Genomic DNA, 26,451 nt, shown 5'->3' with positions numbered 1-26,451 from the left:
TAAGGCCTTCAATTCTGAGATCTGATCTGTCTGCATGAGAGGCACAGGAGTCTGCTGATGTGGAAAAACATTCTACATTTCAGAATATGAAAAAAAAGTAAAATTTAATTGAAAAGACTGCTCAACCAGTTCTTCCAAGGATATTCTCCAGAAGATACAATTTAAAATAGTGTCTAAAAAAATTTTATATATCAGGTTGTTTTTTTAAATTTAAAAAAATTTGAAGCTTTTTGGTTTCTCCCTTTGTTACTGTCATTTCTTCCCCCTCTGGATGCTGAAGCCTCCTAGAGTTATTATGAAATTGAAAAGAAGATTACAGGCTTCCCTACAGCTTGTGTCTTCTATTGCAGGCTATTTGATTTGTGTGTATGTGTGTGTGCTGGTTCAGTAGTACAAGGTTGCTCTAATTTTAAAACAAAAACAATGGGATGCGCTAAAGCTGCAGAACACACAAATAAATAAGTCTGCCAGACTGTTGTCATTGAATATTGAAAATACATCAAAGTGAGGAGAAATTATATATTAAGCTAGTCCTTATACCCTTGGGGAGTCTTAAAGGAAATATTTCAAAATTAATGTTTCGTGCTACATATAGTATATGCAAACCAGCTGCCACCTGTAATATATTTATTAATTTGCTGAGTGCCTGCAGTGTGCCTGGAGCGTTAGATCTCCTATTCCATTAGGGTGAAGAAAAATTAAGTTCTGCTCCAAATGCTTTAAAAGACTAGCAGGCTTTTCAATCACTAAGATGATTGACCATTTCATTCTTAGAGAAATGTAGAGGTGCTAGTTTTGTGCGTGTTTAAAAAACTAAATACTTGTTCTGCTAGTGTGTCCCCTTGAACTACGCACATCATGCTGTAAGCAATAACTATCTATTAAATATGCTGGGTTCCCTCTGCTTTTTTCAGTCCTTTTGCAATTGCTTAATAAGGAGACAAGACAAACAGGGAGACAAGTTTCTGTCTTGCAACATCTGCTACCTGAAAGGAACCTTTCTGAGACATGTTACCTCCTGGTTACCTGCCTTAAGCACATAATCTGTATAGATACACAACTCCTTAAATATTATTTGTTCATACATTTTTGCAATGATTGATGATCAGTGGACTACTGGTTCTCAGTAGAGACCTCACATGCCATTCTTTAGCGAGTTATTCGATCCAGCAGATCCCTGTAAAATCCTGTGCACCCTCTCTGCATTGTGTCAGTTGGCACGAAAAGGTCCCTGGGTCACAGGCTGGAGTTTAATTTTCAGGCTCCAGCTCAGCCCACTGCAGAAGCAACATGCTTAGTTCCTGGGATGGGTAATAAGGAATGCTTCTTGTTGTTGAACAAAAGTTCTTCTGGGTGATTGATGGCTTCTTAAGGAAGTCCCATTTAGGTCCTTGTCCTAGTCGAAGGATGGTGGCCATGACGCAGGTCTCTTAAATTAGAATGGTACAGCTTCATTTTTCTCTGTATTCTGGGCTTCCGCAGAGTACCTTTCTCCCCTAGGTGAATGTTTTTATAACTGATGTGTTGAACTGTTATTTAAAGACTGTATGTATGTGGAGGAAAATAATGCTTATCTTGTGGTCAAATACAGATTCAGAAGAGGAGGTGCAGTCAGTAAAGAAATCTAAGAAGCCACCAGAGAGAAAACCATCCTCTTCGAAACCTGATAAAGTTCTTAAGCAGGATCCTGTTGTTTATGTTTCAGAGACAGGTAATGTGTGAAACACATGATATATTCAGCTGTTATGGTAGGGTTGTTTTTTCTAAATGGTTAAACATAAAAGACATGATATTCAAGGAGGAGTGCTTTTTTTAAAAGGGAAAGGGAAATGTCATTGCTAGGCTAGTGAAGTCTTCAGCAGGCTAAAAGTTATGGGATGATGAGTGATCATTGCGGCTGTTAAGGTCCTCTTCTACCTTTTGGTGTTGGATTGTTGGTCGGTCTTGCTTGGGTTCTGGTCAGGCATATACCATCTCTCCTTGTTTCCATTGGTTTAGTCAGGAATGTCATCTCAAGAATTGGCATATGTACTCTTTTCAGTTTCCTCAAGTGATGTGTTTATAATCCTTGGGGTCAAGGATAACTTCCAAACACTTAAGCTCTTCATGAGCACTCTCTTTTTCAAATGAGCTAAGTTTTCAGAGAGCTATCTGAGTTTTCAGAGAGAGCTTTTCATTTGGTATCTGACTAGCCAGTCTTTTCTCTCCTGCAATTGCTTACTTCATTAAAGTTAGTGGCAAAGCTTCGTCTTCAGTCTTTATCTCCTTGATTCTCACTTTCAAACTCTTAAAAAACCAAAATATATTGTCAAAGTATTAATCCATCTGCTATCAGACTATTAGGAAGATTGATATTAGGAAAGCTGATAACAGTAAAATTCTTTTGTACTCTGCTACTTTTATAGTAGTACTTCTTTAAAAATACCATCCATGCAATCTCAGTCCTGTATCTCAGCTTTCTAAATTCTTAAATTTTTTGTCCTGAAGAGCAGAAGTGGCGAGTAGGAGTCAGTTGCCTTCCCTGAACTTAACCACTGACTTCAGATTTTGCAGTCATTTCTGTTGTCTTTAGAAAGAGTTATGCGCTTGGATGATCTTTGTTGTTTAGTTCTAAATTTTCTAAGGTTATTCTTTTCTAAATTTGATAGTAACTTTTACCTGTCAGTCACAGAATTTGAATCTGTATGTGTGCGTGCTTTAGTGAATTATATTTATGGTTGGAGTTAAGGCTGCATGCATGTTGTTCAGAATATATATCTGTTTGTAGATGATGACGTATGAGAGAGTGTCTTGTTTGTTGTTGGTTGCCATTGTTCTGATTGCACTCTTGGGATATCCCTGAGCTACTTGTTTTCCAGGAGTAAGAATCCTGCCCAGATTGTACCTTTTAGAGGAGGCAGATCTGCTTACCTAATCCTCTGTTTCTACATAGAACACGTCTTGCAGAATTCCTGCTAACTCATCCTTTCCTTTCAGAGTTTGGAGGGGAACTTTGAGGTAGTGACTTTGTCTTTAAACTTCTGTGGGCTTTTTGTTCTAGTGTTTGAGGCATTAAGTTTTCAGTTTTGTTTTGTGTTTAGCTTATTTTTCTTTGTGGAACATTTGCCTCCTGCTAAAACCAGGGTCTAACTGCAAGGTTCTAATGGCAGTGGCTAATCTTGGGTGGCATTTAACTACTATTAGGGATGGTGGCTCCTGTTTTGGTCTGCTACCTCTTCCCTTATGGGTCAGAAAACCTTAAGAACTTGAAGAGTTCTGCCTATTCTTAGAGAGATGAGACCCAGGAATTTGAATGCTGCAAGATTATTTATGAAGTAGAACAATAAGGTAAACTTAAAAAAAAACTTGGCAGTTGAGGATATGAAACTTGTAGCAGATTCCTTTATAAGTGTAGTATAATAATTGCTGCTTCTTAAAAGTATTAAAACTGTAGCTGCTAACTGTTAATCTGCTTGCATGTGATTATTAAATAATGTAGTTAAATGACATCAGTTGTTGTCTGTCTCTACTGAAAATGTAGCATAGGTAATCTTTTAGCCATCGTCAGTAATCAGAAATGGAATATATCTGTATAAATACAGCTATTGTATGCTCTGTTATGTCTTTCCCATAGGGGTTAAAGTACAAGAATGTTTATAGAGTAGACCCTCAGAATTATGAACTGAACAGACAACCCATACCTCATTTGGAACTGGAAGTACACAATCAGGCAGGAGTAGAGACACCTTCCTTCTCTCCCCCCCCCCCCAATAACTAACTAACAAACAAACAAAAACAAAGGCAAATACAGTATAGTGCTGTTACATGTAAACTACTCAAATGCTGCTTTCCCTCCCCCGCCCCCCTTCTGAATAGCAAAGTTTCAAAGCTGTGTTAAGGCAATGTTAACTTGTAATCTTTTGAAAGAACAATTATAATATTTTGTTCAGAATTATGAACAACCTCCATTCCCGAGGTGCTCGTAACTCTGAGGTTCTACTGTATGTACAGTCTCATATTTATATTACATATTTAAGGCTGTTTACAGGTGTCAAAGCTTGAGAAGTTGTCACAGTAGAGACAAATGAGTCAATCATGTTCTTTTGACATCAGTATCTTATAACTGCACTGGCATTTTCTCACATCTTAAGTACAGTCACTTTCTGTACAACCTGCCCTCAAACCTATCCTCTTATTTCCAGAAGTCAGACACCCAATTTAACTCCCTTTGACATCAGTGAGTGAAAATCTTTCCTTGATTTCAAAGGCAGTTGGATCAGCCCTGTAAGCTGGTTAAGGTAGTGCTAGATACACATCAAACCTTTTAATGCATGGATGTGGGCAATTAAAACTGTGAAAGTCTCTTGCCAGTGTTTGCAAAGCATGCTGTAGAGAAGATCTTGATGATTACACAAGAACACAATCAAGTTAGAAAGCAAGTACAAGAGTGACAGTTTACCCTTCCCTCTCGAATGGCAGTTCCTTTTCAACAAGATGCAGCTGAATACTCTTAAAACAACTAGAAAATTGGCTCAACTGATATGATTTCACTGTATTGAAATCATTTCTGCTATCAAGTAAGAATTTTAATAGTATAGCAGTGGAGCTTCTAAGAGATCCAAACAGCTGGATTATTGTTGAAAGACTCGGGTTTGCGTGTATCAAGTCTAAAACAAAATAATTTTTAAAAAATTAATACCTGCTAAATTAATGTCCTATTGAAAGCTTAAACTGTCAGTGTTACACAAAGTAAAATACCTATTAGATTAACATATTTTCAAGATACCAATCTATTGTATGTTTAATAAAACACTTGCATGTTCATAGCACATATAGCACTGCCTGTATTTTGTTTTATATTTCTGGTAATTTAATTGTGATGTGCGTTATTTCTGATAAGCAGAATGTTGTTTTTTGGACAATATACTTCAAACAAAAAACCCAAAAACCAAAATATACATTTCCAGCTGAGGTTACAATGTTTATACTGTTTTTTTTGTTTTGTTTTGTTTTTTAAATGGGGGGGAATGATTTTCAACTTTTTTAAAGTTAAAACAAGAACTGATATGGAAAAAAATGGCACAAGACAAAGCATTCCGTAGCAGATGCACTTGACAATAGTGTATTTGCAAGTACTCTAAAATTTAAGGAGCATATTTATTTCATTTGATTCCAACAGAAGCAGATAGGATTAATTTATTGAAATATAAAAAAAATTTCTTGTAAATAACATGTCACAGTTCAAATTCTATATACTGAACTATCTAAAGTGGAAGTACAGTGTATTAAGTGTTTTGATTTGTTCACTTGCTAGTGTATGTCAGCTTTTTTGCACTTGAACCTGTGCAGGGTGGTGGTTTAATGTTCCCTACTGTAAAGCCTAAAAGTACCCAACTTGAACCACTTATTATTTTGCCAGTTTTATCTCTTTACCAGACTTTTTTTTTTAAAAAAGCTTTTTGCTGCATAATTTTTGTTATGCAGTTAAAGTTTAAGAACTACATGTTCACAGATTTTTGAGGCCAGAAAGTGACCAGTTATGGTCATTGTACTCTGACTGCCTGTACAGCAAAAGTCATAGAATTTTATCCTGTAATTCTTGTATTAGGTTCATAACTTCTGGTTAGGTTATCTTTTAGGAAGACCTCCAGTCCACAGTGTCTCTTAGTAAATTGTGGAAATGGTTAATTACCCTCACTGTTAAAAATTGTGCCTTATCTCCAGGCTGAATTTATCTAGCTTTAGCTTCCAGGCACTGGATCTTGTTATGCTTTTGCTTTGTATCTTTAAGAGCTTACTATTATCAGAAACGTCTCCCCATGGAAGTACTTAGAGATCATGATCAAATCCCCTTCTAGATAAACCAAATCAAGTTTCTTATTGTAGGCACATTTTTCAGAACTCAACTCATTCTTGCAGCTCTTTTCTGAGCCCTTTCCCATTATTTTAAGTGTGGACACAGAACTGAATGAATACCGTGTTCCACTAATGGTCTCAATGCCATATACCAGGGGTGGCCAAATTTACTGACCCTCCGAGCCACATACAACAATCTTCAGAAGTTCGAGAGGCGGGGAAAACCTGCTGGAGCTCGGGTCTTCCCCAGTCCTGCTGAACCCCCAAGCCCCGGCAGGTGCACTCCGTTCCTCCTCAGTTGGGCAGAAGCCCCTTATCCTGTTGCAAGGCAGGGGTCCTGAGCTCCTGCTTCCCAGTCTGGTAGGTGGAGAATGGGGAGGGGGAGGAATGGGGCGGGGGAGGGGCCTCCACGAGCTGCACTTTAACATTAAAAGAGCCTCGTGCCTTGCGAGCCACAGTTTGGCCACCCCTGTCATATATGAAGGTACTACCGCCTTCCTGCTCTTACTCCAGTGTATACAAGGGTCACATTAGCCACATTAGCTCTCCTAGCCAACAACATCATGCTCGGAGCTCCTGTTCCGTTGATTATCCCCAAATCCTTTTCAGAGTCAGTTTCAAGAATGTAGTCCTATATTCTGTAACTGTAACCTGCATTCTTTGTTCCTAAATTCATGAGCTGTTATTTAACTATATTAAAACTCATTGTTCAAACAAGCCCAGTTTACTAAGCTATCCATATATGAAACTGTATATTACTGACTTGTCTTAACTTTTTATTTACCCTTTAACAATTTTTGTCATCTGCAGACTTTACCAGAATGATTTTAGATTTTTTCACCCAGATTAATAAAGATATTGGATGGCTTTAATTCAAGAACAGATACCTAATCAGATTCTTCAGAGAGCAGGTGGAAATAGTGCATTTTTTAGATTTGTTATGTAACGAGGTGGTATGATCAAGCTTTTCTGCATCTGACACAATAGGAACATTGGTCAAGGTTAATAGTGAAATCCCTGAAAACTGCAGCTCAAGGTTACTCTTATCTAGTGAGTTCTAGGTACACACAGAGTAAGGTTGACTTAAGCTATGACTAAAGCAATTTCTTTATACAAGGGTTAACATTTCATTTCATATTTTTTTGCTAGTGTGTAATTCGTTTTTTCATTTCATTGGAACTGAATAGTGTGTTAATGCCAGTTAAGCATACTTTAATTGGCCTACACATGAAGCCGATAACTGTTTCAATGTTAGAAAAAACACAAAAATTTGGCAATATCATTGTGGGGTTGTGTCTTATTCGGCTAGAGAGAGGGATATGATTTGAGTTTACGTTTGATGGGCTTTACATTCTGTGGACTTGGATTTCATTTATTTCTTGTACTACTTTAATATCTTTTCCCTAAATTGCATTGAATTTGTAGTTTTTTGTCTGTCAGTTTTGTCTGACAGCAGCATTAGCATTACTTTTATTGGTGTAACCAATATATTGTTCACATTTTAAATATATTTTTCTAAAAGTACAGGTATCTGGATCCATTCAGTTAAAAATTATTTCCCTTGTTTTTAAAACTTTCATGGACTTGTTTCTTCACTCCTTCTGTGTAATATCAGTCTTGTTTCTGTTTGTTTATGCAGCCTTTCCACTGCAGGTGTGACAGCCTTATTTGCAGCAATTATTTGTTTGAAATAGCCTAAGTAGTTCTGTTATCCCCTCTCTCTCCAGATCTAATCTGAAGTCTGTCTTCTGTCCTTTGCCTATCCCTCTAAATTTATTTCTGTTTCTTCTGTTTAACTCTCTTTTTTGGGATCTGATTTATGACAAATGCTATATGAATTAAAGTTGCATTGTTTTGTAGAAGAGAGTAAATGACTGGATTAATGTAATGGTTAACTTTTTTCTATTTATCTTACTGTTGCTTTCGTGCTGTACAGACCATTAGGTTTACCCTTTCTAATCCCATAACAAATATTTTTCATCATTGCTGTGTACTTGGTGAAATCAAACTCCATTCATTTAGATTATTGATTATCAAGGACAGAACACCATTAATCTTACAAGTAACAGGAAAAGGAAGAGCTATTTATAAATACCTCCATTGCTAACCATTATCTCTAGTAAAACAGTCCAGTAAGTTGGGAGAAATCCAAATACTTCTTGTACCTGTTAAATAACATTTACTTTTTACTGTTTAATGAAGTATAGGACCTTGAGCTTTGTTTGTAGAAGATGACCTGTTATGGTCTGGTTTAGTCAGGGGTTGCTAGTTGGCAAGAACTGTGTGGGGTGGGGTGGGGGTGTTGTTTGTTTTTGTTTTGTTTGTGTATGTGGATCTTAATGTATACCTGATTATTAACACAGATAATGATGTAGATGATATCCTTGTGGATGTGTAGTGATTGCAACAATACTTGTGAGTGTGGCAAAACACAACTTTGTAAAAGCTGCTTTTATGTTAGTGGCACTTAAAAAGGTAACACTTTACGCTGGCGTTTTATAGCATAGATATATACAATTCCAATTAAATCTAGAGAACTAATTAACGTGCTGTTGGGTGGGTAGGATTGTCCATGGTTGAAGTGTGTGTGTGTGTGAGAGAGAGATAAGATTCCTACAGAATTTGAACTTTGAAATTCACTGGAGAGTAAGGAGGGTCCAATAGTTAAGGTGGTAGCGTCCAACTCAGTAAACTTGGGTCCCCACTCTTCCACAGACTTCCTATGTGACCTTGGGCAAGTCACTTAGTCTTTCTGCATCATTTCTCTGTCAAATGAGAGTAACAACAACATTTTTCTATCTCGGAGGGGTGTTGTGAAGATAAATACATTAACAATTCTGAGTCATTCACCTATGATGGTAATGGTGGTCATATATGTACCTTAGGGTGTGTCTGCACTGAAAAGAAAAACCTGTAGCAGTGAGTCTGAGAGCCTGGTTCAGTTGACTCTGGTTTTCAGGGCTCAGTTTGCTGCGCTAAAAATATGAGTGAAGACATGCTTGCTCGGATGGGAGCATGGGCTCGAAGACTCTCTTCCCCACTTGCTGGGTTTCAGAGCACAGACTCCAGCCCGAGTGTGAACTCTAGACTCCTATTTTTACCCTTGCAATCGGAGCCCCGCAAGCCCAAGTCAATTGACCTGGGCACTGAGATTCAGCATTGGGTTTTTCTTTGCCTACCTTCTGATAGATATTAAATAATACTATTAATTCTTTTATTCTCTAAAGCACTTGATGAACTTTAACAGTTAATTTAGTTGATATTTGATCTATGAGTCTAATAGAGCTATCTTGAGAATTACAGGAAAAAGTGGATTTAGAAAAATTTAACGAGAGCTATAATGCACTGCCAAGGTGTATTTCCTAGGTCCTATCATGAAAACTTGAAGAAATTTACTATCTATATAATTTCGTTATTCCTTCTGTGAATTCTCCTCACTTTGATAAAAGTTTAAATAGTAAGGATTTTTAAAATAATCACACTAGATGGGTTTATGTATTGATATCTAAGGCCTGTTTTTCTAATTTGGCATTCACTCATCTACCACACTCTGTAAGAGTTATCAGTAAGTATTTAGTGCATGTGGAAATATAAATACTATAATCTTAATCTCTTCTGATTCAGTTCAGTTATGATGGCCACATTAGAGATGCACGAATAGTGAAGATTGGCTGACTGACTTGTGCTGTTAACAGTCCAGCTGTCCAGCAAAAGGGTTTTCATTGGGCATTAGCAGAGAGGGAGGATAGAAATGAAGAAAGCTGCTTCTGGTATGATTGCAGTAGGTAACAGAAATTCATGTTCTTATATATTATTGGCATCTGAACTCCTCTTTTGCCAGTGCATCACATAGTATGGGATAGATAGGTGAATTGTGTGTTTAGTGTTGCACAGCCATGAGGTACTGAGATAGCAAAAGAAGATTTAAAGCAAACATTTAGCAATTTCTTCTTCCGCTGCTCACTATTTTACATGCTTTCCCTTTAGAGATCTTATTCACTTTCCACCTTGCTCAGTATGTTAATGGTGAGCTCGTTCACTGAACTTTTGCTGTGATGTACATACAGTATTCCACAGAATAAATTTCCGTATTTTCACCTTCGTGGTGGCACATGAAGCTAATCAAAGCATCATAATTAGAGAAAGCAACATGAGAAGTTCAATTTGCAAGTGAAATGGCTGAAGGGCCAGGATCTCAAAAATTGACCATTTGGAGTAGCTGCATAGGCCTGATCCAGAACCTTGTGAATAGACACTCGAGACCTTGAGTTATTTAAAACTATTTTTTATAATAAAATGCTAAAAACAATTGAGATTGTACAGTTAAAATCACAGAAAATGGAAGTTTCTTTTATTAGATAATTTGGCTCCATGTTGCACATGTTTTATTCTGCAATGCATGTAAAAGCATAACCAATGATATATGGAGATATAAACATAACAAGAAATACAGGAATAGAAAATTTTACATGTGTACACTGTGGCACAGTTAATCTTGCCATAAGAATCTTTTTCCAAAATTTTAACTGCCAGTTTACTCTTTTATTAACAAAGTTTTTGCAAGTCAATTTCCTGTGCACATTTTAAAGACAAAATAGAGAGCATGAGTGTACACTTCTTGTGGGGACAGGTAAGTATCCTGTGAATAGAGTTCCAGTGAAATGTGCTCTCAACTAATAATTAATGTGCACTTAAAATTCCCATCTAATAAAGGTATCTCCATTGTGCTAAAATAAGGGTGGGCAAACTGTGGCCCGCGGGCCAGATCCAGCCAGTCAGGACTTTGGATCCAGCCATGGGATTGACAGGATTCCCCATTTCCATTGGCTGGGAACGGGGAACCGCTGTCAATGGGAGTTTTGGGGAAGGTACTCACAGGCGAGGGCAGCGCTCAGAGTCTTCTGTGCCCTCCCCTAGCTTTCCCCCCCCCTCCAAGGGACATGGTGCCGACTGCTTCCAGGAGCACCGCGGGGCTGGGGCAGGCAGGCAGGGACCTGTACCCTGCACCCCAGCCCCCTGCCCGACCCCTTTGCCGCACCTTGCCTGCACCCCAACCCCTTGCCCTGAGCCCCTTCCTGAACACTGTGCCCCCTCCCACACCCTGCATTCCTGCACCCCAACCTTCTGCCCCAGCCCTTTGTTCATGGCCTTGCATGCAATTTCCCCACCCAGATGTGGCCCTCAGGCCAAAAGTTTGCCCATCCTTGTGTTAAAGGAATTGATACCTCTGTGAAATTAGCAGCCGAGTGTACTAGGCGTAGATTGGGCGCACCGTCTGAGTTCAGATTTCTTTGGCTCTGTTGGCAGAATCCAGTGGCATTCAGTGGCACAAGGACTGAGTTCAGGAAATGTGAATGTAATGTTTGAGCCTAATGATCACATAATTGAAATATACAATATATGGGGAAATTGTGTTGGTCTGGATTAAATGGCAAAAGCTTTGTAAATCTCAGTGTTTTCATCTTCAACAGTGTTTTTTTTAAAACTGCACGTCTAGAGAAGCACATGCAGCCACAATGTGTCTGTTTAAAATGTGCCTCTCTGTCCAATCTGTTTTATTTCTAGGATGCTCGTCACTGTAAAATTTTTATCCTTGCAGATAAAAATTTGCTTGATGGGAAGATGTTTTTGATTTAACAAAGCTACAGTTTGACAGATTTATTATTTTTTTTCTTCCCAAACAAAGCAAAGACTGCTCATATTTAAAACTTTTAATGACTGGTTTTAGCTTTAAAACTTCGGGTCTTTTGGTTGGAATTTTTTTTTTTTGAAACTAGTAAAGTGGAATTTTTTTAGCCTTGGTCTAGTCAAAAAATGACTGAAGGAATTGTGAACTTGTGTGTGTGCGCGCACATTTCTTTTTCTACACAGAACAGTCATGAAAATCTTCTGAAAAACTTACCCTTGTGTTTGAAAATGAGGAGTTATAACAGCAAAAGTTTCTCAATCATATCTATTGTGTTGGCTATTGGATTATTATCACAGTTCTGAAGTGTTAGTCATTTGCTTGGCAGATGGTTTTTTTTTTTTTTTTTTTCCCCTGTTTAAATTGCAGTCTGAAAGGTAATGTCAGAAATAAGAGTAATTGTTGAAGCCAGCTCTGTTAATGGTAACACGTGAAGTTATAACTTGTCCTTGCTCTTTTTAAAGTTTCAGAATAATTTTCCCTTTTTAACTTGTCTAAATACATTTTTATCAGGGCCTTGAAAAATATTTTCTTTGACTGTTGTTTTTTGTACCCTGCTATATAAATGAATGTTTGTAATACAGACTGGGACTTGTCTAAGGTAATTCCTCTGCTCTGTGATGGATAATATATGTTTATCTTTTTACTTGGAGATGCTGTCACGCTTTTGGTATGCCTACATTTTGTTTCCTGATATTGCTGTATTACAAATTTTCTAGAGAGAAGAGAACACATTTTGCTGTTGGCTCTCCATATGGCAAGAACAAAGTTAGTTTAATTGAGGAGTGAGGTCAAGTCTCTCCCCCAAAGGCAATGCTACTTCTATTCGGTCTCTCTTCTTTTGACTTCTAGCTAGTTCATACTTTAATTTGTAGGTTGCTAGATCAGCCTTGCAAGCTGAATTGATTTGCTGAGGACTAACTTTACGTAACCCGTCTTTTCTCTCTCACATACACACAATTGACGATTGAAAAAACTAGTATTTTAATTCAACGATCCAAAATAATAATTTGGCTGCTGTACATAGAAATGTGCTATTCAGTATTACTCAGTGCCTTGTTCGTTCTTCCCTGCTTTTTTAACCTTTCTTTTTTTTCTGCTTGTAAACAGTATATACGTGAAGACAGAACATACTATTTTCCTTCCTCTTGCTATTCTAAAAGTATTTATCTTTCCCATCTCTGTTGGGAAAAGCAAAACTTCAAATTTCAAGGACACCATTTTTGCATCTGTCCTATTGTTTTGCAGTAATACAGTAGAATCTATTATTATTTGTATTACTTACTGGGATTAGCTGCTACTGTATCAGGGCACTATAGAGCTACGCTTGTGTTCACTGCTATGTTGACTTGAGGTATCACTTGGTGTTGTCCATCACATGACTCCTGTCCACACACTCACACAGTCCCTAGCTTGAGCTAAGTGGTGGTTTAACTCAAGCCAGCTAGTTTGAGTGTGGGTGACACTAATGATGCAATAGGGATGCTGCTACAGGCTACCTCTTGGGTTAGCACAGCTCATCAGCTGCTAATCCAATCACTCTATGCTGCTAATCAGTTCACTCACTAGTATTAGTAATTTGGTTTAGGTTATCCATTAAAGAGATGTCAGATTGCTCAGCTTATTAAATACAGATAGATCAGCAAAAAGAGATTAGTTCAGTCTTGCAGCAGTTTGTCTGTTCCAAAGAATGAACTAAATTCTGCTCATATTTATATTCATTTTGTTTACAACAGAGAGAAAATTCCACAGTATTATTACAGACCTCACTTCTGTTTTCTTATCTAGTTTCACACCTGTTTTCCATGGTACAGAGACAACCAGCTATCCCTAGAACATTGTATTAGCCATACCTAGCACATTGTTCGTATTTGGCAAGTCTCAGTAGAACATATACCTTGTTTCTGACATACCCTACAGATACAAAAGATAGAGGTTAGGGCTGTCAATCGCAGTTAACTCATGCGATTAACTGAAAGAATTAATTGTGATTAAAAAAAATTAATAGCAATTAATTGCACTTATAACAATAGAATACCAATTGAAATCTGTTAAAGATTTTGGATGTTTTTTCTACATTTTCAGTATTGATTCTATTACAACACAGAATACAAAGTGCACAGTGCTCACTTATATTATTTTTAATTACAAATATTTGCACTGTAAAAATGAAACAAAAGAAATGGTATTTTTCAGTTCACCTCATACAAGTACTAAAGTGCAATCTCTTTATTGTGAAAATGTAACTTACAAATGCAGATTTTTTATTTTTTTTGGTTACATAACTGCACTTAAAAACAAAACTGTGTAAAAATTTAGAGCCTACAAATCCACTCAGTCCTACTTCTTATTCTGTCAATCTCTAAGACAAACAAGTCCTACTTTTTGGTCAGCCAATCACTAAGACAAACAAGGCTGGTTACAATTTGTAGGAGATACTGCTGCCTGCTTCTTGTTGACAATATCACCTGACAGTGAGAACAGGCATTCGCATGGCACTTTTGTAGCTGGCAATTGAAAGGTATTTACAAGACAGATATGCTAAATATTCGTATGCCTCTTTCATGTTTCGACCACCGTTCCAGAGGACGTGCTTCAATTCTGATGATGCTCGTTAAAAAAATGTTAATTAAATTTGTGATTGAACTCCTTCGGGGGGAACTGTATGTCTCCTGCTCTGTTTTACCTGAATTTTGCATATATTTCATGTTATAGCAGTCTTGGATGATGACCCAGCACATGTTCATTTTAAGAACACTTTCACAGCAGATTTGACAAAACGCAAAGAAGGTAATGATGCGAGATTTCTAAAAATAGCTATAGCACTCGACCCAACATTTAAGAATCTGAAGTGCCATCCAAAATCTGAGAGGGACAAGACGTGGAGCATGATTTTAGAAGTCTTAAAAGAGCAACACTCTGATATGGAAACTACAGAACCCAAACCACCAAAAAAGAAAATGAACCTTCTGCTGGTGACTTCTGACTCAGATGATGAAAATGAACATGCATCAGTCTGCACTGCTTTGGATCATTATCAAGCAGAACCCATTATCTGCATGGAAGCATGTCCTTTGGAATGGTGGTTGAAGCATGAAGGGACATATGAATCTTTAGTGCATCTGGCACATAAATATCTTGCAGCACCACCTACAACTGTGCCATGAGAACACCTGTTCTCACTTTCAGGTGATATTGTAAACAAGAAACAGGAGCAGTATCTCCTCCAAATTGTAACCAACCTTGTTTGTCTTAGTGATTGGCTGACCAAAAAGGAGGACTGAGTGGACTTACAGGCTCTTAAAATTTTATATTGTTTTATTTTTGAATGCTGTTTTTTTGGTACATAATTCTACATTTATAAGTTCAACTTTCATGATAAAGAGATTGCACTACAGTACTTGCATGAGGTGAATTGAGTTTTTTTGTTTATACAGTGGAAATATTTGTAATAAAAATATAGTGAGCACTGTACACTTTTTGTATTGTGTTGTAATTGAAATTAATATATTTGAAAATGTAGATAACATCCAAAATATTTAAAATAAATGGTATTCTATTGTTGTTTAACAGTGCAATTAATTGCAATTAATTTTTAATCACTTGACAGCCCTAATAGAGATTATACAACGTTTACTCACTGTAAAGCTTAATATGAATACAAGGCATTCTGGGAGTGCATGATATTGGCAAATAGTAGGTATGTCTATATAGTCGTTTCTCTCCCCCCCCCCAAAAGTGTGCTCAACTTGAATTTGTGTCTTTGCTGCTGTTATAACCTACGTTACCTAAAATAGGTTAGCTAACCCCAGTGCACTGCAATTAGCAGATTTGTTATATGTACACACCATAGCTCCTGTGCTTTGTGATCTGGAATAGCTCCTATTTTGTTTTCAGGTGCAAATGAAGGAGTTAGCATTGCCCTATGTTTGCTCGTAAGCTTTTTGTTTTGTTTTTGTTTCAAATTCCTAGCTGAAATAGCCATGTCAGCAAAGCTTTGTACTGTAGACTTATGCCGTAGTAGGTTTCTTCCTGCTTTGTCACTTATTCACATAGCAACCACAAAATCAGTTTTTAAAGGATGCTACAGTTATTTTATGTCCAAGTGACTTATTTGTTAGTTTTTTTTTAATTCACTTTGGTTGATGTACAAAGTTGAGTTAATTTCTCTCTTCCTTACCGGTGCAACTTGAGTTATTAAGCCATAACATTATGGGCCACATGTGATATCATTCTTAGTTTATAAGAGTTTTAAAGAATATTGTCCCATATCTTGTAATAGGCATCTTATGTTTTTTCATTTTATTTCTAAGCTTGTGAAACAAGACTCTTAATTTAATTCATCTTTGTATAACTCTCCCCCCTCCCCCGAAGGGAAATGTAGGATTTTAAATAATCTTTGTGATCTACTATTCCTGATTACTATGCTCTCTCTCTTTTGTTTGGGAAGTGTTGAGACTAAATTGTATTTTTTCAAGTACTTACATGGATGATCTTTGAATTGTTAAATGAGGTTTGTGGTACTTATCTAGTCAATGTCATGTACTTTGATGTCATCATTAGGGAGATGAGGGTTCATTAGCAAACACTTCCCCTATACATTTTGTACAGCTGTCAGTAATTCTTAACCTAGTTGATGGGGAAGGGTAGAAATGGCACATGCTAGTTGATAATAGAGTGCTTTGGACCTTGTGCTTTGGTAATTTGGTTTGACACTTTGAATATATTGAAATTTTTAAACCCATATATATATATTTTCCATTCTTTTCATTGACTTTGCTGTGGTAACTTTTATATATTTTTGGAACACTTACATAGGTTTCTAGATTACTTCATTGAGGGGTCAGGATATAATAGACTTTTAGTAGCATACATCTTTTTTTTTTAATATTGTGTTCTCAAAAATATAATGGAATGCAGAAAAATGCTACTACTTTGAGTAAACTCATTGACACACATTTTTTAATGCAAAGGTAAGGTTGCCCTGTGGTGTCTTTCCTTTCCAGAACATCGAGTACAGTGACACTCAGATTTCTGAAAACTGGGAAATAGAGTTAAGGTACATGCTAACACAACCTTCACTGTGTCACCCTGGAGCTGGTAATACTGGCTCCAGATGAGTTCACTATGCTAGGTGTAGCTGTATTGAATGGTTGAGGGATTAGTTGGAGCACCTTGGCAGATCTGCGATTGTGATAAGAAGAGATCTGGGAGGAGGCTGGCCCTCTGTCAGGGCCTTAGCCCCCATGTGTGTGATCAAAGGAAAGAGGTGCATATGTAGTTTGAGGGATTCAATATGTCTCCTTTCAGTGCTAAATTCTGTAAGTTGAGTAGCAGCAGTGCAGAGGAGTCATTTTAGCATGGGGATTGTCAGTAGTGAGGTAGTATACAAGCAGTAAATGAAACTATAGTATTAGATGGAATCCTGCAGTGAGAATGAATGGGAGGAGGGGGGTTGAAGTAGTTGTCAGATTTAGCAAGTATGGGGTTGTTTTGGGGAATTAGGCTCAGTATATGAGTATAGAACATGTGCAGGTAACTCCTGTTTATTACAGCTCATCTAAACACAAGTTTTGCCTTAGCAAAGTGTGGACGTTAGATTCTGTGCTGTAGTTGTCATGAACTCTGTTTTTTGAATGTTGTGACCTATCTACAAAGGCAGAGTGCAAGTATGGGTTTTATTGGGTCATTGCTCTAAGAGGGCAGAGTTATGATTGTGTTGGCTTTACTCTGTTTCCTGGTTTTCAGAAGTTGATGTTTGAAATACCTTAACTCTTCATTTTCTGGTTTTCAGAGGTTTGTGTCATTTGAAGTATATGTTCTGGAAGGGCACAAGACACCACAGACCACCTTAACTCTGTGTTTAATGATGTTTCAGTGAATTTCTTAGTGTGTTTTTTGTCTTTTTGTTTTTAATAGAGAAATATTTGTAGTAGTTAGTAGGCATTTAGGCAGTTGTAGTTTGCAGTTGATCTGCTGCTGTAACTTGGTGGTAATACTTAGCTCTTATAGTGCTTTTCATCAGTAAATCACAAAGCCCTTTACATCTCTGCCTTCAATTTACAGATTGGGAAACTGAGACACAAGGAGGTGAAATGACTTGACCAGCGTCCCCCAACAGGCCAGTGGCAGAGTCAGGGATAGCTTAGTCCACTTGTCTCTCCACTAGGACACATAGTTTCTGCTCTTCCCTCCTGTTACACTGGAAGGAGGATAATGGACATACTTTGGAATGTTTGCAACATGTAATTGCTGAGAGGACCAGTGAGAGAAATCACAGGCATGGTCTAGGTCCTAAAATCTTGACAGTTGTGTTATATGGGGGTACAGTAACTTCAAGCAGATGAGACAAGACTGATGTCTCTCTTTTCATCCCCACCAGTTCTGCAACATTTTGTCTCCCACCAACATTTGCAGCTCATCTTCCCATCCCCTTAACCCAGTTGTGACGTTATTGACATAAACTGCAAACACTGTTACATATTTGCAGCTAATATTGAACAAAGGTTGTCATGTGAGGTGTCTATAAAAAGGCTATGATTTTTTTATTATGATTATGCTATCTGTATGGGTGTATCATTTTTGTAGTTGAAGTTATGAATATTGGCTATGTAGTGTGTTTTTGATTCTAAGTAGCCTCAGTGAAGCATTTGGTTAGCTTCTGGAGAAGGGACTGTTCTCAGTAAGTGCCCAGTCAAGAAACACGTAACTGACAATGGACTTTGGGAGACGCCAATCCACATCTGATATATATTCTGAACAACCCGCATGCAGCCTTAACTCCAACCATAAATATAATTCATCAAAGCACGCACACATACAAATCCACATCGAGCTTTCTTGGGAACTTTCAAACTAACATGTAAATGATATAAATAATGGCGTCGGCCTGCAAACTGAGTCATGTATGGACATGGAGCTTGGAGTAACATGGGCAAGTCATATTTTCCTGCTGTACTTTTCCATAGTAAGAACAAAAAGGTGCCCTTGCACCCAGAAGAGACTATAAAAGGCAGCTCCCTCATTTCCACTTTGTCTTCAATCCTGCTTCTTGCCTCTGGAGGGACTTAACTAAAAACTGAAGCCCTGAAAGGACTGAATGACCCATCCCAGCTGTGGATATTCTCCAGAGACTTGATTTGAACCTGCAGTTTATTCCATCACTGCTACAAGCCTGAACTAAGAACTTTGCCATTACTGTGTATAATTGATTCCATTTAACCAAGTCTAGCTCTCATCTATATCTTTTTCCTTTCGTGAATAAACCTTTAGATATTAGATTCTAGAGGATTGACAACAATGTGATTTGTGGGTAAGATCTGATTTGTCTATTGACCTGGGTCTGGGTCCTTTGGGATTGGGATAACCTTTTTTTCTTTTACTGGGGTATTGGTTTTCATAACCATTCCTCCCCATAACGAATGGCACTGGTGATGATACTGTGAAACTGGAGTGTCTAAGGAAATTGCTTGTATGACTTATGGTTAGCCAATGGGGTAAAACTGAAGTCGTCTTTGTTTGGCTGGTATGGTTTGCCTTAATGTGCAAAGGAACCCCAGCCTTGGGCTGGAATTGCCTTGCTCTAAACAATTTGTTCTGAATTGGTACTCTCAGAAGTGTCCCACCAAAGGCACCATTGTTACACCAGTAGTTCGCACTGTAGAAGCAACTAGCATGTAAAAAGTTGCTTCTTGCTACGTAAACATATCACAGGCGGCAGTTTTCTAGGGGATGCATGCTTCTTTGATTAGGTAGCCTCAGCTGAACACTGAGCCAGACTCCAAAACCCTCCAGCAGGACTCCTCCTCTTCAGCCTGCCCTCCACAGCCATGCCCCGGCGCACCTCATCCTGCCCCACTCCGGCTAATCCCTCCACTCCACAGGGGGTGGCATGTACCTTAACTTTGTATTTCCTTGTTCTCAAGGTTTAAATTTGTGTTACTTTCAGGAACCCCTCCCCCGCATCCTGGTTCACCTCCGGAGGCAGGGTGAGGAGCTCAAACATCCCCAGAGGGATAGGGATCCCCAGATCCTGGTATACGCACACATAAGAATGGAGAATTTGGGGCTGACAGGCCTCCCCTCGCCCAATCCTGCGCTTCCTCTGCTTTCCCCCCACTCTCCCTAGTCCCCACCTCTCCCACTGACCTGAGCTGCCATCCTTGTTTATCCTCCTCCCTATTACCCTACCACTTGTTGCAGCCCAAAACACTCTCCTGGTTTCCTCCCAACTCCTCTGCAGCACTAATTCCTCCTTCCCTCCCAGCAAGCATTTTCACGTGTAATTTCTTTATTTTCAAAAATAGTTTTGAGCACCTTCTGAATTTTGTACTCAGATTCTGTCACTACCCCCCACCCTCCCCAAACTACCCTTTGACAGAAGCTGCTTTTAGCAACATGTCTACATTTCACTTCTGGATTTCTGCCAAGAGTGGGTTTCAAACGTAGTGCCTGAGTATAGTTCTGGTTTAATGGTCACAGCATGTCCCCTTGAGCCATTCAGTAGCTGAGTAAATGTTGAATGATTGAGAACACTAGGGGCTCAGTGAGAGCTATGGATTGACTCCAAAGTGTGTGCCCCCTCCCCTCCCCCCAAAGTTAGAAACTATCAATCTTAAGAAATGCTGTTTTTTGGGGGTCTGTATCTTGAGAACCCCTTGCTCCAATTTGGATTACTAACCCTAAAAACACCAAATTTCAAAGCATCTGAATAAACATGCATGCAGATTTTAGATCTCTTAAAAGTTGTCCTTTAAGAAACCCCTTCTGTTTAACCTTACTTATAGCAGAGCTGGCACTCTGATATACTCAGAATGTGACATCTTGACATACAATCCATCTTGGGTTAAGTAAGGTGGGTAAAACGTAATTTTAAAAGAACACTATGTGCAGTTTGCTCATTCTATCTGACAGTTTTCCAGGAAAGAATCACTTATCATGAAAACATTGGAAAAGTGTTTTGAAACGTAAGTCTTCAAAAAACTTTAAAATTGGCTATTCTGAGCCTACTTCACTAAGAATGATCGTACTAAAAATGAAATTTGTGCTACTTACAGTAAGCAAGCTGATTGTCATAGTTTTTAAAAAGTCTCATCTTGATTACTGTAATTTTAAACAGAATATTTCTAAAATTTTTCTTGTGGGTTTTTAATGTAAAGTTTTTTTTTTTTAAATTTCTTATTCTTAAAGCAGGTTGTAAACACTTTTTTAATGTATTTTTTTTTTACTTTGAATTAAAATAATACTTTAGTTATTAGGTGTGTAGTTTCTTTTTCAAGGAAGGTTTTCTAGTGAAGATTTCAGTTTACTAAAAATTCGGTTTCTTCACTATTTCTTACTATTGGATGATTGATTACAAGACTTCTCCAAATTTATTGATAGTGATACTATTTAACAAGATCTCTCATATTAGTCTCGCATAATTGCATAAAACAGTTAAAAATGTATATGAAACCAAATAATATGAAATGACACTATGAGCCAAGTGCCTAAGGCATGTGGCAAGTCTAATTCTAGCTATTTGAGTAATGTCTACTTAGCACATTTTTCATATTTTGTGATTAAAGTTGTAAAACACTGCATAATCAGGTTGTGGTTTGCTGCTATGGTTAAGGTCATGTTACAATTTTCCTTAAAAGCCCATCTTGCAGTTGGTAGTTCTTAAATGTTATAAAATATGCTCTGGGCTAAAACTGGTATCTGAACAGGATTGAGTGGTCTGTAGCAGTGCATGGGATTCTTCTGTCGTGAGTGCAGGACTCTGCACTTGGCCTTGTTGAACCTCCTCAGATTATTATTATTTTTTTTTTTTTGGCCCAATCCTCTAATTTGTCTAGGTCCTTCTGTATCCTATCCCTACCCTCCAGCGTATCTATCACTCCTCCCAGTTTAGTGTCATCTGCAAACTTGCTGAGGGTGCAGTCCAGGTCATCCTCCAGCTCATTAATGATTGGATGATTTAGTTGGGGATTGGTCCTGCTTTGAGCAGGGGGTTGCACTAGATGACCTCCTGAGGTCCCTTCCAATCCTGATATATGATTATGTGATCCTGTTTTGTATTAAATATAAGTGTTGTGAACAGAATTAAAGAAACTAGCATTAAGCTTCAGCTGTCAGGAATCCTGTTTTTATTTAAATATGAATGAGAATGTGTTGAATCAGCCAGTAAAAGTAAAGAAATAATTCTCTGTCTTTAAATTAATAATTTAAAGCCCTTCTTTGTACTTTGAGATTAGAAATGTTTGATTATCACATGAATAGAATAGTTTATGTAATAGGAAAAAAATACATTTTTATGAAGTTCGATACCTTGAAGTAATATACATGTGCATACTTACCTATTATGTTTTAATACAATGAAGACTAACTTAGCAATATCTGAAATAGATGAAAAACATACTGCAAATATATACATTTAAGTATTTTAAAATTTTGATTGATGCAATTTTCTACTCATTGATGGGACTATTTAATATAATAACACAATATAAATTTTTGTAAAATATCAATTTTTGTGACATCTGACAGTGGTGGGAAGGATTCCTATTCAGATCAATTCTGTGAAATAGTAAGTAGCAGCCTTGAATTTTATCTTAGGCTAAAAATGACTCTGGTACAAGTTAATAAGAGTTGCTGATCATAATCTCTTAAATGGACTGCTGATTTTGAAAGCATATATAATAACACATTAATTCAGAAGTTTCTATTTGTACAGTTGTGTGAATATTTTATTTGAAAAAATTATATTAAGTATGGCATTTCTGGAGGTAAAGCATACTTTAAAAGAATCGATTGGTTTTGAAACTTTTTTCAACAAAAAATTAAGAGAAATTATAAAGTAACAGTTATATTTGGTGGTCTATTTGTTTTAGTTTAAAGTGAACAAAAAGTGTATTAAAGGCTATACAGTTTTGTTCCAATCCTCTGAAATGTATAAATGTCATATTTAGAACATGTAGTTGCTCCAGATTTTGGGTCTGATCCTGGAAAAGCATAAAGTAGTCTGTACGTTATTATCCCCTTTGGCTCTTTTGGAACTTTTAAGGGTTCCAAGATCGAACCTTCCATCTCCCTGGAAGAATGTGATAGAGAAAGAGACAATCTTCATTGAGTGGCCTTTGATCACATCTGTTTAACTTCTCCAATAAAGTGGTGACATAGGATTGAAATTTGAATAGCTTGGGAGCTGGTAGCTTTATATTTTTATTATCACATTGCCTTGACATTTCATTTTAGACAGAAGCTCTAACAGTGTTAGGTTAAAGTGCATGTTTGTAGTACATTTAGAATCAAATTGTATGTTGAGAAACTGAATGTAAAACAAATCTGTAGGACTATAAAGGCCAGTTTCTGAAGCCTTATTTACTGTTGGACCATTTCAGGTTTGGGTTTTTTTTTAAATGTTGTGAATAGTGGGAAAATTACATTTCCTAAGTCAAATATGGCATCTGGTTTTAATAACTTAATTTTTTTTTTAAATATATATATATTTTTAAGGTTAATCAGTTTTTAAATTTAATAGGCAAATACAACAATTACTGATGGTTTGTTCGTTTATTCTGTTTAAAACCTCAATGGTTTTGAATATAACTTTTTACTTATAGTTTTGTTTAAAAGGAGAACACTGAAAATCTACAAAAATATTTAACAAATATAGTCCTATCTTAAGTGATGTATCAACTACTGGTCAATCAAATTTAACTGCATTAGGTCGATTTTAAAAATGAATGTGTCCACACAATCAACCCCGTTCCGTTGACCTAAAGGGCTCTTAAAATTGACTTCTGTACCCCTCCCCGATGAGGGGAGAGCGCTAAAATTGACTTTGCTGGGTTGAATTTCTAGTAGTGCTGACGCAAATTGACGGTGTTGGCCTCTGGGAGCTATCCGAGTACTCCATTGTGACTGCTGTGGACACCACTTTGAACTCTGATGCACTAGCTAGGTACACAGGAAAAGCCCTGGGAACTTTTTGAATTTCATTTCCTGTTTGGTCAGCGTAGCGAACTCAGCAGCACAGGTGACCATTGTAGAGCATAGAATGTTTCTATGCTCCCCCATCATCCCTGTCCCTGAGGTTATTGCAGATTAGAAGGTGAAAAAAACGCACTCGCGATGACATGATTTCCGAGCTCATGCAGTCCTCCCGCACTGATAGGGTACAGCTTAATGCACGGAGGCATTCAGTGGCAGAGACCAGGAAAGAATTAAGTGAGCGCAAAGAGCGGAGGCAGGACGCAATGCTGAAGCTAATGGGGGAGCAAACGGACATGATGAAGTGTCTGTTGGAGCTGTAGGAAAGCCAACAAGAGCACAGACCCTCGCTGCATCCACTGTTTAACCACCTCCTCATGTTCCATAGCCTTTTCACCCAGATGCCCAAGAATGCGGGGGGTGCAGGAGGAAGAAGGCTCCAGGTACCCAGCCACTCCACTCCAGAGGATGGCCCAACCAACAGATGGCCCAACCAACAGAAAGCTGTCATTCAAACAGTTCGATTTTTAGTGTGGCTACAATGAGCATTGTGGCCTTGTCCTTCTCTTCTCTCCACCCAACCATTATCTCATTTTTTTTTAAATTAATAAATGCATGGCTTCAAAACAATAGTTACTTTATTTCAAAGGGGGGAGGATGGTTGGCTTACAGGGAATTAAAATCAACAAAGGGGGCAGGTTTGCATCAAGGAGAAACACACACACAACTGTCACACCGAAGCCTGGCCAGTCATGAAACTGGTTTTCAAAGCCTTTCTGATGTGCAGTGCGCCTTGCTGTGCTCTTCTAATCGCCCTAGTGTCTGGCTGCCCAAAATTGGATGCCAAGCAATTTTCCGCCTCCTCCCACCCCACCATAAACGTCTCCCCCATACTCTCACAGATATTATGGAGGACACAGCAAGCAGCAATAACAGTGGGAATGTTGGTTGCGCTGAGGTCTGACAAACAGCACCAGCGAGCTTTTCAATGTTCAAAGGCACATTCTACTACCATTCTGCACTTACTCAGCCTGTAATTGAACTGCTCCTTACTACTGTCCAGGCTTCATGAATGGATCCCCCGAGCTCGTTGCTGGGGAGCAGGAGAGCAGAGTTAGCGGTGGATGACGACGGTTAGTAGTCCTACTGCACAGTCTGTGAAGGCAAGGAGCTGCTGCTATGTAGCAATGCCAGCTGTTGCAGGTGCTTCTGTGTCAATGCTTGGAGGTCCGGGTAGGGCAAGGTGCCAAGGCAAAACAGCAAGAGCCCTGGATCTGTTACATGTGTCAGCCACAGAAGTGCTATGGGGTGTTACAGCACCGACCGGACTAGAATGTACGGCTGCAAGACTTCTTCACCAGCGACAAAGGACAGGAATATGATGCACCTAAAATCTAAAAAGGCCCGCACGTTTCCCAGAGTCACTGTCCTTGGTAACTGAACATCAATGATTGCATTGGCAACCTGGATCACAGCAGCCCCCACAGTAGACTTGCCCACAACAGCAGCAGTGACGGTGAGCTGAGTGGGCTCCATGCTTGCCGTGGTATGGCATCTGCATGGGTAACCCAGGAAGAAAGGCAAGAAATAATTGTCTGTCATTGCTTTCACGGAGGGAGGGGCGACTATTGTATTCAAAACCACCTGCGACAATGTTTTTGCCCCATCAGGCATTGGGGGCTTATCCTAGAATTCCAATGGGTGACGGGAACTGTGGGATAGCTACCCGCAGTGCACCGCTCTGTAAGTGAATGCTAGCCACGGTAGTGAGGACGCACTCTGCTGACTTAATGCGCTTAGTGTGGACATACACAATTAACTGTATAAAATCGACTTCTATAAGATGGACCTAATTTCAGTGTAGATATACCCACAGACTGGAGAATAAGACACAAGGATAAACCACATGAAAGACCATAGTACCTCATCTAAATTGTAAATTCATTGGGACAGGGACTTTTTGTGTTTGTATAATGCCTGGCACAATAGAACTCTGGTGCATAACAGCTTCTAAGTGCTGTTGTTGCAAATAAATAATTGTGTGGTGATTAACATTGAGGCAGTTTTAAAACTTAGCTTTGCGTTTATAAGATCTGTCCAAAACACACTATAATTATGTACATGTAATATAATCTTAATAACAAAAGAATTTATGCTGTTGTTAATTTTGACCTGTTTCAAAGTTTTTAATGCTGCAGTATGCCTGTCTGTTTTAAAGTAATTCTACCATATTAAACTTACTATTTATTTGCATTATGATAATACATGGAGACCCCAGCAGAGATCAGAGCCAAATACTGTACAAATATATAATAAAGTCCCTGCATCAAATAGTTTACACTCTAAATGGAAAATTAGAAAGGGAGTGCGAGACGATAATCCATTATACCAACTGGGAACTGAGGTACAGAGAAACTAAGTAATTTGCCCAAGATAAGGCTGGAAGTTTGAGACCAAGCCAGGATTTGAATTACTTATGATTGTAACCTCTGTGTGACAGGGATGCTTTTATCTTGTTTGTACAGTGCCTAGCACAATGGAGTCCGCCTGGCCATGATTGTGGCTTGTAGTTACTACCACAATATCAATAATTACTAATAAGTCTGTATCTGTTAATTTCCAGTCCAATGTATTATTCAGAAGACTTTCTTTCTTTGGTGTATATGATTTTATAAAGAAGGCCTGATAGATATCTTTTTTTCTTCTTCTTCTTCTTTTTTTTTTTTTTTTTACATTGGAAATTCAGAATATATGTACCTTCATGGGCACAATACCAGATGAAAAATAGAATGAAATGATGACATCATAATAGATGAGTAATAGCTGAACAATTGAGAGAGGAAGGGATTTTTAGTTGATACCTTTGTTTTGCCTTCGTTAACACCTATTTTATTTCAATGGCTAGCAAACACTTGGTAGAAAGCGTGTTTCAGCACCCCTCTGACCTCTCTGCCCCT

The 26,451-nt window shown here is 38.1% G+C and overlaps 1 protein-coding gene across 1 annotated transcript in view; it reads left to right on the top strand.

Annotated features, from left to right (window-relative positions):
* Positions 1-26,451, top strand: part of RFC1 (replication factor C subunit 1) — a 69,651-nt gene that overhangs the window by 13,773 nt on the left and 29,427 nt on the right. The window contains exon 4 of the mRNA XM_030565630.1: positions 1,592-1,711. Coding sequence (XP_030421490.1) covers positions 1,592-1,711 — 120 coding nt within the window. The remainder of the gene's footprint in view (positions 1-1,591; positions 1,712-26,451) is intronic.

The sequence above is a fragment of the Gopherus evgoodei genome, chromosome 5 (assembly GCF_007399415.2).
Source record: "Gopherus evgoodei ecotype Sinaloan lineage chromosome 5, rGopEvg1_v1.p, whole genome shotgun sequence".
NCBI classification, from domain to species: domain Eukaryota; kingdom Metazoa; phylum Chordata; order Testudines; family Testudinidae; genus Gopherus; species Gopherus evgoodei.
This window is presented reverse-complemented; position numbering and strand designations above follow the sequence as displayed.